At 41.6% G+C, this 14775-nt stretch overlaps 2 protein-coding genes across 4 annotated transcripts; both read left to right on the forward strand.

Annotated features, from left to right (window-relative positions):
- The first annotated feature begins 311 nt into the window (after positions 1–311).
- LOC110531029 (neurturin-like) lies at positions 312–4282 on the forward strand. The gene is made up of 2 exons (XM_036986892.1): positions 312–327; positions 507–4282. The coding sequence occupies exons 1-2, from the start codon at positions 312–314 to the stop codon at positions 1004–1006; spliced, it is 516 nt and encodes a 171-aa protein (XP_036842787.1). The 3' UTR covers positions 1007–4282.
- A 3400-nt stretch (positions 4283–7682) lies between these two features.
- capsla (calcyphosine-like a) lies at positions 7683–12188 on the forward strand. Of its 3 annotated transcripts, none has more exons than XM_021614102.2 (5): positions 7683–7755; positions 8349–8453; positions 8687–8864; positions 9048–9257; positions 10924–12188. In XM_021614102.2, the coding sequence occupies exons 2-5, from the start codon at positions 8362–8364 to the stop codon at positions 11023–11025; spliced, it is 582 nt and encodes a 193-aa protein (XP_021469777.2). In that variant the 5' UTR covers positions 7683–7755; positions 8349–8361; the 3' UTR covers positions 11026–12188. The 3 variants fall into 3 exon arrangements, with proteins under 3 accessions (XP_021469777.2, XP_036842483.1, XP_036842482.1); XM_036986588.1 differs by lacking the exon at positions 7683–7755 and adding an exon at positions 7793–7811; XM_036986587.1 differs by lacking the exon at positions 7683–7755 and having other exon boundaries at positions 8240–8453.
- Positions 12189–14775: the final 2587 nt, after the last annotated feature.

Genomic DNA, 14775 nt, shown 5'->3' on the forward strand with positions numbered 1-14775 from the left:
CAAATCACCTCACATTTCCCTGCACTGCCAAGGGTGCTAGGCCTAGAGTAGAAATATAACAGGTAGAGCTGTACTTCATGTTGTATGATCCTTCAACACAGCTTTTAATAGGCTGATGATGTGTTATGTGTTTCTATCCAGCAACATTAGACAGAAAGGAAATTATATCTGGTGAATGCTGAAAGTCACTGGGATGTGGCAGAGGTTCTGGTTTGAGTCAATAGCTATCTCTTTTTTGTGTGTCCGAGGCCTGAGGGGAGGTGTAGAATAGATTGCTGTGATCTCAAGCCTCCCTGTCCCGATATCCTGCCATGCCTGCATCTGTCTGTCTGTCTGTCTGTCTGTCTGTCTGTCTGTCTGTCTGTCTGTCTGTCTGTCTGTCTGTCTGTCTGTCTGCCTGTCTGTCTGTCTGTCTGTCTGTCTGTCTGTCTGTCTGTCTGTCTGTCTGTCTGTCTGTCTGTCTCACTTCCCCTGCCTCTGTACCTGTTTCTCAACCCCTATCTAAGTGTCCTCTCTCTCTCTCCGTCTCCTTCCAGTCTCCCACCTTCTCCAGAGCTTCACCGAGGGAGAACTGAAGAAGGTGATCGGGACTCTGATTGACAGGAGTAGCAAGAGGAGAGGCAGGAACAGTAGAGAGGAGAGCCAGGAGAGCTCATCCCAGACGACTAAGGGAGCTAAGCGTGGGCGCAGGAAGAGGTTAAAGCCGTGCTCTTTGCGGGAAGTGGAGGTGACGGTGGGGGAACTGGGGCTGGGCTACGACAGCGACGAGACTCTCCTCTTCAGGTACTGCAGCGGCAGGTGCACCGCGCGCCGACGACGCAACTATGACATCGCCCTGGAACACACGAGGAGGGCGGGGCTCATTAAAAAGGGGCGGAGAGACAAGGTGCAGTACAGCCCGTGCTGTCGGCCTATCGCGTACGAGAAGGATATCTCCTTCCTGGATAACAACAGTAGATACCACACGGTGCAGGAGGTGTTGGCACGGGAGTGTGGCTGTGCGTGACCCTGGGGGAGGTGGGTAAACGTTTAATAACGACCACATCCTCTGAACCACCAATGAGTAATGGCTACTGGGATGATGTCATATGATGTCTCAGTGTGGATGCAATGCCTCATGAAAAGCGAGAGACTTGTCATCGCAGGTGTTATGGTCACATGATGCAGGAAGTGTCGGCTCTGGAGGCGTTGCTGTGCACGATCTCTGAACATGGGGCCTGTTCCCGGAAAGATCCGTGGAGATTTCTTTTATCCGTCTTGTTGTACTGGCAGCTTTGCCTTTCGAAGGGCAGCGTTCAGGAGGACCCAGCATTAAAATAAAATGGCAATATGCTCTATCATAGAGAACAGAATTCATTGTTATGTACATGTATTTCGGTTGGATGCATGGATATTACCCACGGTTACCGGATTACAGCAGAAAACAGGACAATGCCTATGGATGAACTTTTTGACATTGGGCCAATAACAGGAGGGCGACGTGTTGGCAAACATTCAGATAGATGTGATCGTCTGTCACGTGGAATATAGGGACTGCGATCAGCTCTGTGAATTCCATTCCTATCTGCAAGGTTGTGAACCTTTCACCTCATGGAATGTGAGTCTGCCCTCTGGTGGCGTTGGAGCTGCAGGACCTCCATGTTCTATGAGAAGGAGCACCGATGCCTTCTGGGATATCATGTCAGGTCTAGTTCATTTTGTCATGTGCACAGGATACACGTGGTACGCAGTACAATGAAATGCTTACCTGGAGATACACGTGGTACGCAGTACAATGAAATGCTTACCTGTAGATTCATTCTCGGCGATGCAACATCATAAAAAGACAGAAGTCAATAAATTAAGAATAATAAAAAAATAAGTTACATTTAAATATCGTCTGACCTTCCCGGGGTCCATGGATACTGGGTACGGGAAGATAGAGCAACAGGATGACGTCTCTGAATATGGATCTGTGTGGATGTATTCAGGGATGGAATTCAAGGATTTTGTGTACCGATCAGCTTGAGCTTATAGACTTATAGGCATTTTTACTACGTAAGGTCCAAAATCTGTGCAATGGGATATTTTAATAGAAAAAAAAGAGCTAGCCAGTGGGCTAGTTTGGTATATTTTCTTATAGCACAGTCTAAAAAAGTACTAGGCTCTGGCTATTTGTATGGAACTGGTTGAGGGCAACACACCTGTAGTAAACTTCTGAGAATCATGAGAGCATGGACCCGGTCACTAGAACAGTACTGAGTATGGACCCGGTCACTAGAACAGTACTGAGTATGGACAGGGTCACTAGAACAGTACTGAGTATGGACAGGGTCACTAGAACAGTACTGAGTATGGACAGGGTCACTAGAACAGTACTGAGTATGGACAGGGTCACTAGAACAGTACTGAGTATGGACAGGGTCACTAGAACAGTACTGAGTATGGACAGGGTCACTAGAACAGTACTGAGTATGGACCCGGTCACTAGAACAGTACTGAGTATGGACCCGGTCACTAGAACAGTACTGAGTATGGACATGGTCACTAGAACAGTACTGAGTATGGACCCGGTCACTAGAACAGTACTGAGTATGGACAGGGTCACTAGAACAGTACTGAGTATGGACCCGGTCACTAGAACAGTACTGAGTATGGACATGGTCACTAGAACAGTACTGAGTATGGACAGGGTCACTAGAACAGTACTGAGTATGGACAGGGTCACTAAAACAGTACTGAGTATGGACCCGGTCACTAGAACAGTACTGAGTATGGACCCGGTCACTAGAACAGTACTGTGGCATGATCAATAAAGAGAAATTCTTCTGTTTTTTAAATCAGAAAGGAATGATAAATAGTTAATTCAAAATATTGATCAATGACCTTTACTGGACCATTATCAAACAACTTCCCTTCCCTTCCAACTGCATACAAACCTCCATGGAGATATCACAAAATGTCTGCCGTCTAGTTATCACAAAATGTCTGCCGTCTAGTTATCACAAAATGTCTGCCGTCTAGATATCACAAAATGTCTGCCGTCTAGTTATCACAAAATGTCTGCCGTCTAGTTATCACAAAATGTCTGCCGTCTACATATCACAAAATGTCTGCCGTCTAGATATCACAAAATGTCTACCGTCTAGATATCACAAAATGTCTACTGTCTAGATATCACAAAATGTCTGCCGTCTAGTTATCACAAAATGTCTGCCGTCTAGATATCACAAAATGTCTGCCGTCTAGATATCACAAAATGTCTGCCGTCTAGATATCACAAAAAGTCTGCCGTCTAGATATCACAAAATGTCTGCCGTCTAGATATCACAAAATGTCTGCTGTCTAGTTTTCACAAAATGTCTGCTGTCTAGATATCACAAAATGTCTGCCGGCTAGATATCACAAAATGTCTGCCGGCTAGATATCACAAAATGTCTGCCGGCTAGATATCACAAAATGTCTGCCGGCTAGATATCACAAAATGTCTGCCGGCTAGATATCACAAAATGTCTGCCGTCTAGATATCACAAAATGTCTGCCGTCTAGATATCACAAAATGTCTGCCGTCTAGATATCACAAAATGTCTGCCGTCTAGATATCACAAAATGTCTGCCGTCTAGATATCACAAAATGTCTGCCGTCTAGATATCACAAAATGTCTGCCTTCTAGATATCACAAAATGTCTGCCGTCTAGATAACACAAAATATCTGCCGTCTACATATCACAAAATGTCTGCTGTCTTATCTTCTCTAAAAAATTATGAGATGTTCTGTGGCATTTTTGTCCAAGGGTGTTCCAGCAAAAACACAAGCATTATATCTTTGTTATTTCCATTCGAGGCTTTTATCTAGTACTCTTCAAAAAACAACTTTCTCCAAACACAATCACGATCAGTAACTCACTGACATAATGTCCTCCTAAGCGTTTGCCAATACATTATGTAAGAACTCATTGTTTGATTTTATTGCTGTGGTTTCAGATTACAGGTTACATAGTTACAGAATATTCTTCAACTTTAAAGTGCTGAAAGATATATATATATATAACCTTATAAATATATAATCCATTATATAATTCACATCCCTGATTAATGTGAACAATAAGTTTATAGACCCTATGGGCCCTGTTCAAAAGTAGTGCACTATTAAGGGTGCCATTTTGTATGCACACAACCAAAACACATCAATATGTTAGTCTGAAAGTATTCAGAATGACTTTTTCCACATTTTGCTACATTAGAGGCCTTATTCTAAAAATGGATTCAATCGTTTGTTCCCACCTCATCAATTTACACACAATAACCCATAATGACAAAGCAAAAAGGGTTTTAGATATTTTTTGCTAATTTATTAAAAAATAAAAAACAGAAATATCACATTTACATAGGTATTCAAACCCTTTACTCAGTACTTTGTTGAAGCACCTTTGGCAGCGATTACAGCCTTGAGTATTCTTGGGTATGACGCTACAAGCTTGGCACAAATGTATTTGGAGAGTCTCTCATTCTTCTCTGCAGATCCTCTCAAGTTCTGTCAGGTTGGATGGGGAGCGTTACTGCACAGCTATTTTGAGGTCTCTCCAGAGATGTTCGATCTGGTTCATGTCCGGGCTCTGATTAGGCCACTCAAGGACAATCAGAGACTTGTCCCAAAGTCTCTCCTGCATTGTTTTGGCTGTGTGCTTAGGGTCATTGTCCTGCTGGAAGGTGAACCTTCGCCCCAGTCTGAGGTCCTGAGCGCTCTTGAGCAGATTTTCATCAAGGATCTCTCTGTACTTTGCTCCATTCATCTTACCCTCAATCCTGACTAGTCTCCCAGTCCCTGCCGCTGAAAAACATCCCCACAGCGTGATGCTGCCACCACCATGCTTCACCATAGGGATGGTGCCAGGTTTCCTCCAGACAGGCCAAAGTGTTCAATCTTGGTGTCATCAGACCAGAGAATCTTGTTTCTCGTGTTCTGAGAGTCTTTAGGTGCATTTTGGGTTGTCATGTGCCTTTTACTGAGGAGTGGCTTCTGTCTGGCCACTCTACCATAAAGGCCTCATTGGTGGAGTGCTGCAGAGATGGTTGTCCTTCTGGAAAGTTCCTCCATCTCTACAGAGGAACTCTAGAGCTCTGTCAGAGTGACCATCGAGTTCTTGGTCACTTCCCTGACCAAGGCCCTTCTCCCCCGATTGCTCAGTTTGGCTGGGTGGCCAGCTCTAGGAAGAGTCTTGGTGATTCCAACTTCTTCCATTTAAGATTGATGCAGGCCACTGTGTTCTAGGGGACCTTTAATGCTGCAGAAATGTTTTCGTACCCTTCCCCTGATCTGTGCATCGACACAATCCTGTCTCGGCGCTCTACTCACAATTCCTTTGAACTCATGGCTTGGTTTTTGCTCTGACATGCACTGTCAACTGTGGGACCTTTCTATAGACAGGTGTGTGCCTTTCCAAATCATGTCCAATCAATTGAATTTACCACAGGTGGACTCCAATCAAGTTGTAAAAACATCTCAAGGATTATCAATAGAAACAGGATGCACCTGAGCTCAATTTTGAGTCTCATAGCAAAGGATCTGAATACTTACGTAAATAAGGTGTTTCTGTTTGTATTTTATTTTTTATTTGTAAATATCTAACAACCTGTTTTCACGTTGCCATTATTGGGTATTGTGTGTAGATTGCTGAGGAAAAACATTTATTTAATCCCTTTTAGAATAAGGCTGTAATGTAACAAAATGTGGGGGAAAGTCAAGGGGTCTGAATACTTTCCGAATGGCACTGTATAAGGCCATGAGGTTTACCTGACCTGGGAAATCTCTGGCGCCTGATTCTGTCTGTGTATTTATTTGGAAGTAAATGATGGTTTGAAGAATATTTATCTAGTAGACATAGCAGCTTACCCATTTGTTGAGCAACTGTGCCAAAATGTTTATTTTTATCTAACATACTGACTGCTACATAAATCTAATATCTATTTCAAAGAGTTCCATCATCATTATTTATTTCCCTCTTTTCTAAACACACAATTTAGTTTTCTCCATCTTGTTTATATTACCCTACATGGATTTAATTGTGTTAACCAGCTGCTTTACTGGACAAATTCCCAGTGGTGGAAAAAGTACTCAATTGTCTTGAGTAAAAGTAGGTTCCCTAATAGAAAATGACTCCAGTAAAAGAGAAAGTCACCCAGTGAAATACTACTTGAGTAAAAGTCTACAAGTAATATGGTTTTAAAACGTACTTAAGAACAGTCACAGTGGTGGAAAAAAAGTACTCAAATATCATACTTGAGTGAAAGTAAATGCTATACATCAAATTCCTTGTATTAAACAAACCATACAGCCCCGTTCTTGTTTTTATGTATTTATGAACAGCGAGAGGCACACTCCAACACTCAATCACTTGCAAAGGCTGGATTTGTGTTTAGAGAATCCGCCAGGTCAGAGGCAGTAGGGGTGACAACGCGTTATATTGGTAGTAGAGGTCTTCTCGGGTCCAACCCAAACGGACCTAAGGACTATCAAATCTGGACTAGAACCGTATTATAAGTGACCCGAGTAACAAATAAATTATTTTTATCAGCCAAGTTGCTCTTCTGGTTAACGAATTGTTATTTATATGTTGGCTAGGGCTTTTATAAGTAAATAAATTCACCGTATTAGCGTAAAAAATCAAATATGCTATAGGCTATGTAGAGCTGTGGATAGGTCTATTCGGGTCCACTCGGGGTCGATCAGTTGTAGTCACAGTACATAGATCCGATTGACAATCAAACAGGACCAGCCCAGCACGAGGGAAAATTTAGAATTTTGTATCCCAGAACCGCTCTGGTCACTGGTTGGGTCTCGTATATTCGGGTTCAGGTGAACCTGTGAAGACCTCTAATTGATAGGTGTGTGAATTGGACCATATTTCTGTCCTGCCTGAGCATTCAAAATGTAACGAGTGTTTTTTGGTGTCATGGAAAATGTATGGAATTAAAAAGTAGATATTGTCTTCAATAGTGAAGTAAAAGTAAACATTTTCAAAAAATATCAATAGTTAAGTACAAATTCCCCCCAAAAACGACTTAAGTGGTACTTCAAAGTATTTTTACTAATTACTTTACACCACAAATGTCTTGCTATGATATTGTAATGAAACAGCAGGGAGCAGGTCTCGAACCCTCGACCTTCTAGCCCAAAGTCCAGCGCGCTATCGACTGTGCCGCAAAAGCATGCTCAAACGGAAGAGGCGATATCCGCGCTTAAAAACCCAGGGATGTTACACTACTCCCTCCTTTCAAGGGTCGTTACAATACTATAGATGTCCTTTTCCACCACGTATAATGTTTTTCTGACAACGTATTACCCCACCTCTATCCCAAATAATTTATCTACTTTTTCAGACGTGGTCCGGAATCATCCATCCCAGCGTTTTCAACATCACACCTGAAACCTATGACCCATTCTAGGCCTTCTACTGCTTACAATTATCTCACTATCATAACATTACAGGTATCGTGCACTATATAGAGAATAGGGTGCCATTTTGGGACACAAACTTTTTTTTTTAATTTTTTAATGCTCCAATTCGATCGATTTTCCCTTTGTACATCTTTACCGCCTTCCTTACCGCGAAAATCGAAAATGATCATACAGTCGTTACTGGTAATGACACGAGTGGGCCGCTGGTCTGAAGTGTAGCTATGGCAGAGAGGAGGAGGAGGAGGCGTGCGCTATTCATACCAACATTACATTACGCACGGGCACACTAGAGTGGAACAGGTGACAAGAACACCAGGTGAGACCACTTTCTCTTCACACGCAAACACTTGCAACAAGTACCATTTTTGTTGGGTAATCGTATACTTCATTATTGCTTAGTTTTGGTATGTTAGTTTCATTATTTTTGGATAGATAGTGGTTTGAAGTTATGGCATTGGAAAAAAAGTTGTGGTTGTTGTGTAAGTGTTGTCTAGACAACAGGTGTAATGACTTTCGTTTTTCTTTTATGAAAGTGGTGTAAATTAAGCAAATTAAGGAGACATTTTGTATATGATACTTGATATGAACACTAAAATACCTAATGCAATTGCAATATGAACATATCTGCAATTGTTTATGATTCATTGACTATTGAACTGACTTGTGATGGCTTGGTGCACATGTACATAGTAACAGGTCTCCAGGGGAGGGGTGTAGCCTAGTGACACGTCTCTAGGGGAGGGGTATAGCCTAGTAACAGGTTTCTAGGGGAGGAGTGTAGCATAGTTTGACTCTCTTTTTTCTCCTTGCTTGCTCATTATACTTCCTCTGTTACAATTCATAAAGTTGAACCTACATCTGAATACAAATTAACTAAGCAGATGGAGTATTTGACTCCATATTTTACAGTAACACAGAAGACATGGCCTCAGACACCAAGGCCACAGACCCACTGGAGGTACTGAGACAGCAATGTCTGGCCAGGGGAGTGGCTGGCATCAAGGGACTGGCAAGGTAAGAGCAACTGATTAAAATACAAAGCAAAACATCAACAACAATTCTTTTTTGTAACTTTACAATAACGCTTTCTTATGGTATTATGATATTCACTCACAAGTGAAAATAGTCAGCATGCAAAAGGCCAATAATAATTAATAATAACTGATTGATTATTACGTTTAAATAGATATCCAGAGACAGATAGTTAATCTCTCCACATCCTCTCTCTTCCTCACCGGTCCATACAGGACGTTCCGCATCATGGACGACGATGGCAGTAAGTCTCTGGACCTGCAGGAGTTTATTAAGGGACTGGAGGACTATGGTGTGGTGGTGAGCAGAGAGGAGGCCCGGCAGATCTTCACACTGTGTGACAAGGACAGCAGTGGCAGCATCAACTTCAACGAGTTTCTGGAGAATCTGAGGGTATAATTACAGAGTAGTGACACAAAAACGAATTGATTATGCACATTTATTTATTATGGACAGTGTAGAATAATGGTTCTCTCATAATCATAGTATTTGAACAAGCCAAAGTACATCTAATAATTGCATGATAAAGGTGCAGTGATATATATTGCTGTTTTCATGTGTTTGTGTTTCCTTCAGCCTCCTATGTCCAGTGCCAGGATCTCTGTGATCGGCCAGGCCTTTAAGAAGTTAGACCGGACAGGGGACGGGGTGGTGACTGTCGAGGACCTGAGGGGGGTCTACAACTGCTCACAACACCCCAAATATAAGAGTGGGGAGTGGACAGAGGAACAGGTCTTCCTAACCTTCCTCAGCAGCTTTGATTCCCCCAACGACAAAGACGGCAAGGTACTAAAGAGATTTGTCCGTTTACTGGAATGACGAACTGCTAGCCTGGGTACCAATCTGTTTGTGTTAACATTCCACACTCCTTGCCACTCCTTTGTCATGCCAAACAGTCCGGCCTTCCTCTCCAATCTTCAAATGTGAACATTCTATCAATAATCAGCTCCAAGAGAACTGAGGAGAACAGACGATGTCATATTTTAGGCATATGGCACGGAGTACAAGGAGTGGAATGTGGAATCACAAAACCGGTCTGGGCCCAGTTGCATAAAACATCTTAAGTTAATTCCCCCCTTATCTTTTCACTTCAAGTTTCCTTAACTTTAAGTCAGATGCACAAAACATTTTAAGGTTAATTTGTCCCTTAAATGAAGTGGGAAAAGTTAAGGGTGCCCATGAGGTCTATAAGAGTATTTGGAAGATAAATACACAACGCAGAGTTTGAGAGGACGAGAGTACTAAACTAAATATAGTACTAACGGTCAATAGGGAATTGTAAATAGGAGTTGGGTCTCAGTTCAACAGCTGTTTAGAATCTGTGGAATGTCAATCCGGAACTCAGAGCTACGTGTGCTACGTTCTGTACATTAAGTCGGGGGCAGGATACTTGTTATTTGGCCATTGGCCAAGTTGTACTGCAAGGACTTCTGATTGGTCAACCCCAGGCTAGGGAGTGGGGTTATAAATGGCATCCTTCTACACCTGCATTGCTTGCTGTTTGGGGTTTTAGGCTGGGTTTCTGTACAGCACTTTGAGATATCAGCTGATGTACGAAGGGCTATATAAATAAATGTGATTTGATTTGATCCTGTTCCTTTGATTTGGGGGAAAGCTGAGGACAGGGGAGACTGAACATCTACCTCCCAGCATAACATCTTGATTTGTCCTTCTCACATAAACCTATTTTTCTCCCCCTGATTTGCTTTGGAGTTTGTTATTGAAGAATAACACCAATAGCTACCTACTCTCAAAGTTAGCTTGACATGCTAGCTGACCAGCTAGCTACCTACTCTCTAAGTTAGCCTGACATGCTAGCTGACCAGCTAGCTACCTACTCTCAAAGTTAGCTTGACATGCTAGCTGACTAGCTAGCTACCTACTCTCTAAGTTAGCTTGACATGCTAGCTGACTAGCTAGCTACCTACTCTCAAAGTTAGCTTGACATGCTAGCTGACTAGCTAGCTACCTACTCTCTAAGTTAGCTTGACATGCTAGAAAGTAATAGAAACAAGTTGAGAAAAAAAAGTAACTAAAATAAATATGTTTTATTATCTTCTAAATAAACGTGTTTGTCCTGGCTTGGAACAGTGATTCAAGTCATCTCCACGGTAACCAGAGGCTCTGCCTTACCTGCCTTCAAACTACCCATAAAACCCTTAAATTATGACCTTACGTTTGTTTCCATTGGCTCTATTCAACCCCCTTAAACGAGTCCCTTAGGTAAAGGGAAATTATTCCTCAAGGGAAACACTTAAGATGTTTTATGCAAACAGGCCCTGTATTTCAGGCTAATGAATTGTAGCTGATATTACATTAAACAAACAAACAAAAAAGGGTTTAATTTTTTAAAATAATTATACACAACTTTTTACGTACAAAAGGATATTCTTGGCTTGGTTACTTGGTTTTGTATATTTTGTAAATGAGTTGTCTTGTCCTTCTCCTTTAGGTAACTCAGGAGGAGTTCATGAACTACTACAGTGGAGTGAGTGCCTCTATTGACAGCGACGGATACTTTGTTACTATGATGCAGAATGCCTGGAAGCTGTAGGCACCGCTGGCTATCTACATTTACGTGTATTCTACCAATATATTTGGCTAATCATAAAAAGGCACCTTTGCATTCATTTAGAACTTATGTATGTGTACATGTGAGAAAATAGACAACATGCTAGTTTATAGTTTTTCAATGGAACAGAATAGCTTTAAATGCACAGATACAACCGATTTCTACTGAATGATTTATATATATTACAAATGTTAATCACGTTCCTTTGTGTCATATTGCTTTGTCTTGTTAAGATCCCTCTTATGGTTTAAGCTACATCATAATTATGCACATGTTTGCCAAATAGACTACCTTTCTCGTAGCACAATGAGTGTTCCTTTAAATGCCTTTTCTACCTGCACATAAGCTCACAGATCGGGACCACCGTGTGCTGAAGCGAGTAGCGAGGTCCATACAGAAATGGTTTCTCGAGATCGGTTTGGAAGAATTTGACTGGCCTTCAGCTATTTGTTAGTCAGCTTGTCTATAATTAGATATAATGAGAAATGAGAAGCTATGTTTCATGGGAAGACTAAATAAACTCTTGCTCACCAGAATAATGTAATAAATCGATATAATGGATGCTTCAACGTAGTTGACATCGGTAGCACAATGAGTGTTTCTTTAAATGCCTTATCTACCTGCACAAGTACAGTATATATGGATCCAAGTTATGTGCTAGGCTAATAACCATAGCTACTACGCATAGCAAAAGCAATGGACGGAGAATCCCCAGACTCTCTAACCCAGACTCTGTTGTAATCGAGTGCATTCAACTCAGAGGTCCAAAACCGTCTAAGCGTGAAATTGAATTATGATTGCATATGCACTGTTATAATTTGTTATTATGGTTTCAAAGCCCAAGGTCGTCATTGATAGTTTTCTGCGCTTTAATTAACTGTGGACAATTAGGCGAAATGTCAAGTTTGCAATTCAGGGAGCTGTCAATGGTACTGAAATGTAATTGACAATCAGCCCCGCGTTTGCCTGTAGTGCCGGCAGAGGGAGCAACAGGGCAACGTTTATTATTTAATTCCTATAGGCCTACAGGTATAATAGCATGCGCATGCCCACATGTACCTGTAAATAGTTCTGAGAAAGTAGATTTCTTATCTACCGGTGCGTGAAAAGATTGATTCAGGATTAAACACATTTTTGCAAACACATTTTTGCATTCTGTTTTCTATTTTTACAGGCTCTTTGTAAAATGTCTGCAGTGAAATTAAACATCTTTCCTGTTGCCTCACAAATTGTTTCAGATGACTCAATTGAGAGGTTAAAAAAAAAGGTATTGCTTCCCAAATCCTGATAACTTTTGAATGTGAGATGACATGGGCCAGCCGTAGCCTAATCCCCTGGTCAGGCGGCGCTCCCATCCTGCCCGGGCCAGCCGCTCAGCAGCTCAAGGGCAAACGGAGGTTTTAGGACCTTCCACTCTCAGCGCAACGGCTCAGGAACACGCATGAATTACAACCGTGCGCTTTTTGTGGCTATTTGAAGTTTTTATCAGGACTGACATTTTGTAGCAATCAAATGGAAAGGAAGGGTGTTTTGGGTGAGTCCGTAGGCGGGCGTTGACCCTGTAGCACCGAATGAAGCGCGGTTCAAAATGCCTAACATCAGGGGATTTGACAACTGGCATTCATCCGGGAGTCACTTTTAAACGATAACCTCTGGATTCGGCCTCGCAACATAACAGGCGCCATTTTCAGTGTCTGTAACGTGTAATTGAAGTAATTTATCGATTTAATAATCAGGATCTTCCTGGAGACAAATGAAACATGGATTCTACTTGGGTTTTCTGGCCATTCTGTTCTCTAAAAACTGAAAAACGAAACTCTGGAAGCTATGCTACAGAACACGGAGTTTCACACGTAAGTATTCATTCTTTATTCATGCTTTATCATGTATTTTTGCAGGCCTATACAGTTTAAATTTTGTAGGTGCTATTTGACCAATATTGAAAAATCATAGTGTTTAATGAATGCAGGGGCCTGCTTTACAATTAAGCATAGAACGAGTGCATTTTGATGATAATTGGACTGGGCCTAACAATGTTTTCGCTCATAATTTTCAAAAAATATTGATTTGACAAAAGCTACCAACTTCTTTAACATTAAAATTAAGGTAGGCTAATAAGCGACAAAAGACAACGCAACGAAAAAGTGCACTTGAAATCAATGTAGGCCTAATTTAATAATTCAAAAATGTACATTTTCACTTCTGTTGGTAAAAGCTCAAATTTATAGATTTGCTCTGTACTAAATCATCTGTCAATTTCATTGAGAATGTACCCTACATTTCATTGAGAATGTACCCTACATTTCATTGAGAATGTACCCTACATTTCATTGAGAATGTGCCCTACATTTCATTGAGAATGTGCCCTACATTTCATTGAGAATGTGCCCTACATTTCATTGCAGTCATCAAATAAAAAGCAAATGATCTGTGTCAGAGAATGTCGTTTTTATACTTCAGTCACAATTGATCAAGTCAAACCATTGCATGTATCCCAGCCCAAGAAAAACGAATTGTAGAGCATTTTTAAATGGTAAATGGGGAGAGTTTGTTGCACAAATATATCCAAACATCAATCTTCCAGGCAGGCTAATTGCTTTTCTAGAACATGTACAGCCTGAATTAAAAAGGCAAACTTTTTGAAATTTGCACATTCACCTCCTTTACCTGTTTATATAACATCCCTCTATACAACATCCCCATTGGGGCGGCAGGTAGCCTAGTGGTTAGAGTGTTGAGCCAGTAACTGAAAGGTTGCTGGATCAAATCCCTGAGCTCACAAGGTAAAAATCTGTCATTGTAAATAAGAATCTGTTCTTTTAACTGACTTGCCTATTTAAATAAAGGTTAAATAAAAATTTAAAAAAAACAACATTAAAAATGCATCGAGATACACTACATAACAAAAAGTATGTGGACACCTGCTTGTCAAAAATGTTATTCCAATATCATGGGCATTAATATGGAGTTGGTTCCCTCTTTGCTGCTATAACAGCCTCCACTCTTCTGTGAAGGCTTTCCACTAGATGTTGGAACATTACCGGGGGGACTTGCTTCCATTCAGCCACAAGAGCATTAGTGAGGTTGGGCACTTATGCTGGGCGATTAGGGGTGGTTCGCAGTCGGCGTTCCAATTAATCCCAAAGGCGTTCGACGGGGTTGAGGTCCCTCTGTGCAGGCCAGTTACGTTCTTACAAACCGATCTTGACAAACCATTTCTGTATGGACCTCACTTTGTACACCGGGGCATTGTCATGCTGAAACAGGAAAGGCCCTTCCTCAAACTGATGCCACAAAGTTGGAAGCACAGAATCGCCTAGAATGCCATTGTATGCTGTTAAGATTTCCCTTTACTGGAACCAAGGAGCCTGAATCATGAAAAACAGCCCCAGACCATTATTCCTCCTTCACCAAACTTTACAGATGGCACTATGCATTCGGGCAGGTAGTGTATTCCTGGTATCCTCCAAACCCATATTTGTCCGTTGGACTGCCAGATGGTGAAGCGTGATTCATCACTCCAGAGAATGTGTTTCCACTGCTCCAGTGTCCAATGGCGGCGAGCTTTACACCACTCCAGCCGAAGCTTGGCATTGCTCATGTTGATCCTCTGCTTGTGTGTGGCTGCTCGGCCATGGAAACACTGCCTTCCATTCTACTAGCAAACGTGCAATCTTTGGAAAGGAAAATCGATGACCTACGCGGAAGATTAAACTACCAACGGGACATTAA

The sequence above is a fragment of the Oncorhynchus mykiss genome, chromosome 8 (assembly GCF_013265735.2).
Source record: "Oncorhynchus mykiss isolate Arlee chromosome 8, USDA_OmykA_1.1, whole genome shotgun sequence".
Taxonomy (NCBI): Eukaryota; Metazoa; Chordata; class Actinopteri; order Salmoniformes; family Salmonidae; genus Oncorhynchus; species Oncorhynchus mykiss.